The sequence below is a fragment of the Punctularia strigosozonata genome (genome assembly GCF_000264995.1).
Source record: "Punctularia strigosozonata HHB-11173 SS5 unplaced genomic scaffold PUNSTscaffold_157, whole genome shotgun sequence".
Lineage (NCBI taxonomy): Eukaryota > Fungi > Basidiomycota > Agaricomycetes > Corticiales > Punctulariaceae > Punctularia > Punctularia strigosozonata.
Window position 1 is genome coordinate 271 of NW_006767589.1, and position 2,048 is coordinate 2,318.

The window sequence follows — 2,048 nt, forward strand, 5'->3', positions numbered from 1 at the left end:
AGGGCTATCCTGACTCAGAGAATGAATGGATACCCTTATCGCGCATGGGACATGCTATGGAACTGGTCAAGGAATTTCACAGCAACAACAAAAGCGCAGTTGGACCGCCTCAAGAAGCACTTCGGCTTATGGCACTGTACTGTCAAGCCGAGAAACGACGACGAAAATAGTGACATGACTCGAAGAAACGAACGGGCCGATGACTGTCAGGCATGACAAGAAGATAACGAATGAGTCAGACAAGGATGTCTGAGGAGCATAAAAGGGGGGTAGAACAACTCGAAATTTTCAACGACTAGAGCGTTCTGACCCCCACACCCCAAGCACACACCAAACTTTTACTCCTCACTCACCACTCACTCGACATCCAAGATGCCGGCAACCACCCCAACCACGAACGAGACTGGCAACATGACCGTGTCAGTACTCCGAGAGTTCTCTGTCCGTACCGATGAAGCGCAAAAACTAATCGATACGGTCTGGGCAATATACAGAGACTCCATCACCACCCTCTTGAACCGCTACACCATAGCGAAGCAGGAGGGCCGACTTGACGACGCGATCGCACACGGACAAGCCGCCCTCGACATTATGGTCGACTGGCGAGGAACAGCCTGGGACCAGGCGAAGAAGCAGATACAGAACGACATCGACGAGATGAAAACGATGCAAATCGATCGGATCGTCGAGGTTACCGACAAGGACAAGACCGAGGTCAAGACCGAAGAAGAGGGTGAGACAGTTTACAACACCCCAGCGACGACACCAACGCTGACATCCGACACTGATGAAGGCGACGGATGGTCCATAGCGCAGAAGAAGAAGAAAGGGAAGCAGGTGCCCCGTCGCAAAGACCGCGACGAGGTCAGCTCAACGAGAGCGAACGACGGGCACGACGACAAGCCATTCCCCGCATCCGAGTCCGGATGGCCCGCATCCGCCAATGAACCGATGCCATGGGACACGTGCAGTGAGTCGATAGAAAAAGCAGAAGAGGGACGAATGACCGAGACATATGCAGCACCGCTCGGTTGGTCGCCATTCCGCGACGAAGAAGAGGCGAAGAAGTACGGCGCGACGACGCAGAAGGTCGCCGGTGTCACCTATGTGACCTACAGCGACGACGCGGTAAAGAAGCTCGACGCCGACAACTGGCCCAAGCCCGAACCATACCCCAACGTCAACTGGGATGAAAAGTTCCCGGCGTACATCCATGCGCCCTGGGAAGGAGTCAGGCCCAACGACCCCGAAGCCGACAGGTACTGGGACCTCATCGCCACCGACCACGAGGGGAATGTTATCGACTATAACGCCACGCGATGTCGCGCGAACTGTAGTGCTAGTATATAGTCTCACAGTTGCCTAGGGTCCCGGTCTATCTAAGTCGGGGATGACCTAGTTGAATCAGGAGAAAGAAATGGGCCGCTTGAATGTATTTACTTAAACAGAGAACTATACTCTGTCCTTTTGTCTGTACTGGAAATCTGTTCCCACGCTTATAGGGAAGTTACTGAGTATGTCGTCGATCTTCTGGAAGCGTCTTGTCGCTTCAATGTATCCTATTTCCTATCTTCTGGAAGCGTCTTGTCGCCTCGGCGTATCCTAATTCCTATGTCGTATGTCCTGGAGTGATACTTAGATCTATTGCCTAAGTCAACACTCAAATATCTTCCTAATTCCTATGTCGTATGTCCTGGAGTGATACTTAGATCTATTGCCTAAGTCAACACTCAAAAGCGTCTTGTCGCTTTAACGTATCCTATTTCCTATATCGTATGTCCTGGAGTGATACTTAGATCTATTGCCTAAGTCAACACTCAAATGTCTTCTTAATCTTGCTCTTGCTGCTTAATACTAATAGAGACTGATCTACAGTCTCCTGTGATCGATCTTTGATTCTGGGTGAAAGTGAATTGATTACTTCGAAGGGCTCATATGCCCTCCTTTTATGCTAATTTGGCCAATACCACTCCATCCAATCAGATCACAGGCTTACTAAGCGCCTGCTGCGCCGCAGCATGCTTACTAATATCCGCAGCAAGCTTACT

General features: G+C 50.7%; 1 protein-coding gene across 1 annotated transcript; it reads left to right on the forward strand.

Moving 5' to 3' along the window:
- Nucleotides 1-372: 372 nt before the first annotated feature.
- On the forward strand, nucleotides 373-1,350 carry PUNSTDRAFT_139717 (uncharacterized protein; the record flags this gene model as incomplete). Its single annotated transcript, XM_007389449.1, has 3 exons — nucleotides 373-733; nucleotides 794-970; nucleotides 1,022-1,350. The coding sequence occupies 3 exons, from the start codon at nucleotides 373-375 to the stop codon at nucleotides 1,348-1,350; spliced, it is 867 nt and encodes a 288-aa protein (XP_007389511.1).
- Nucleotides 1,351-2,048: the final 698 nt, after the last annotated feature.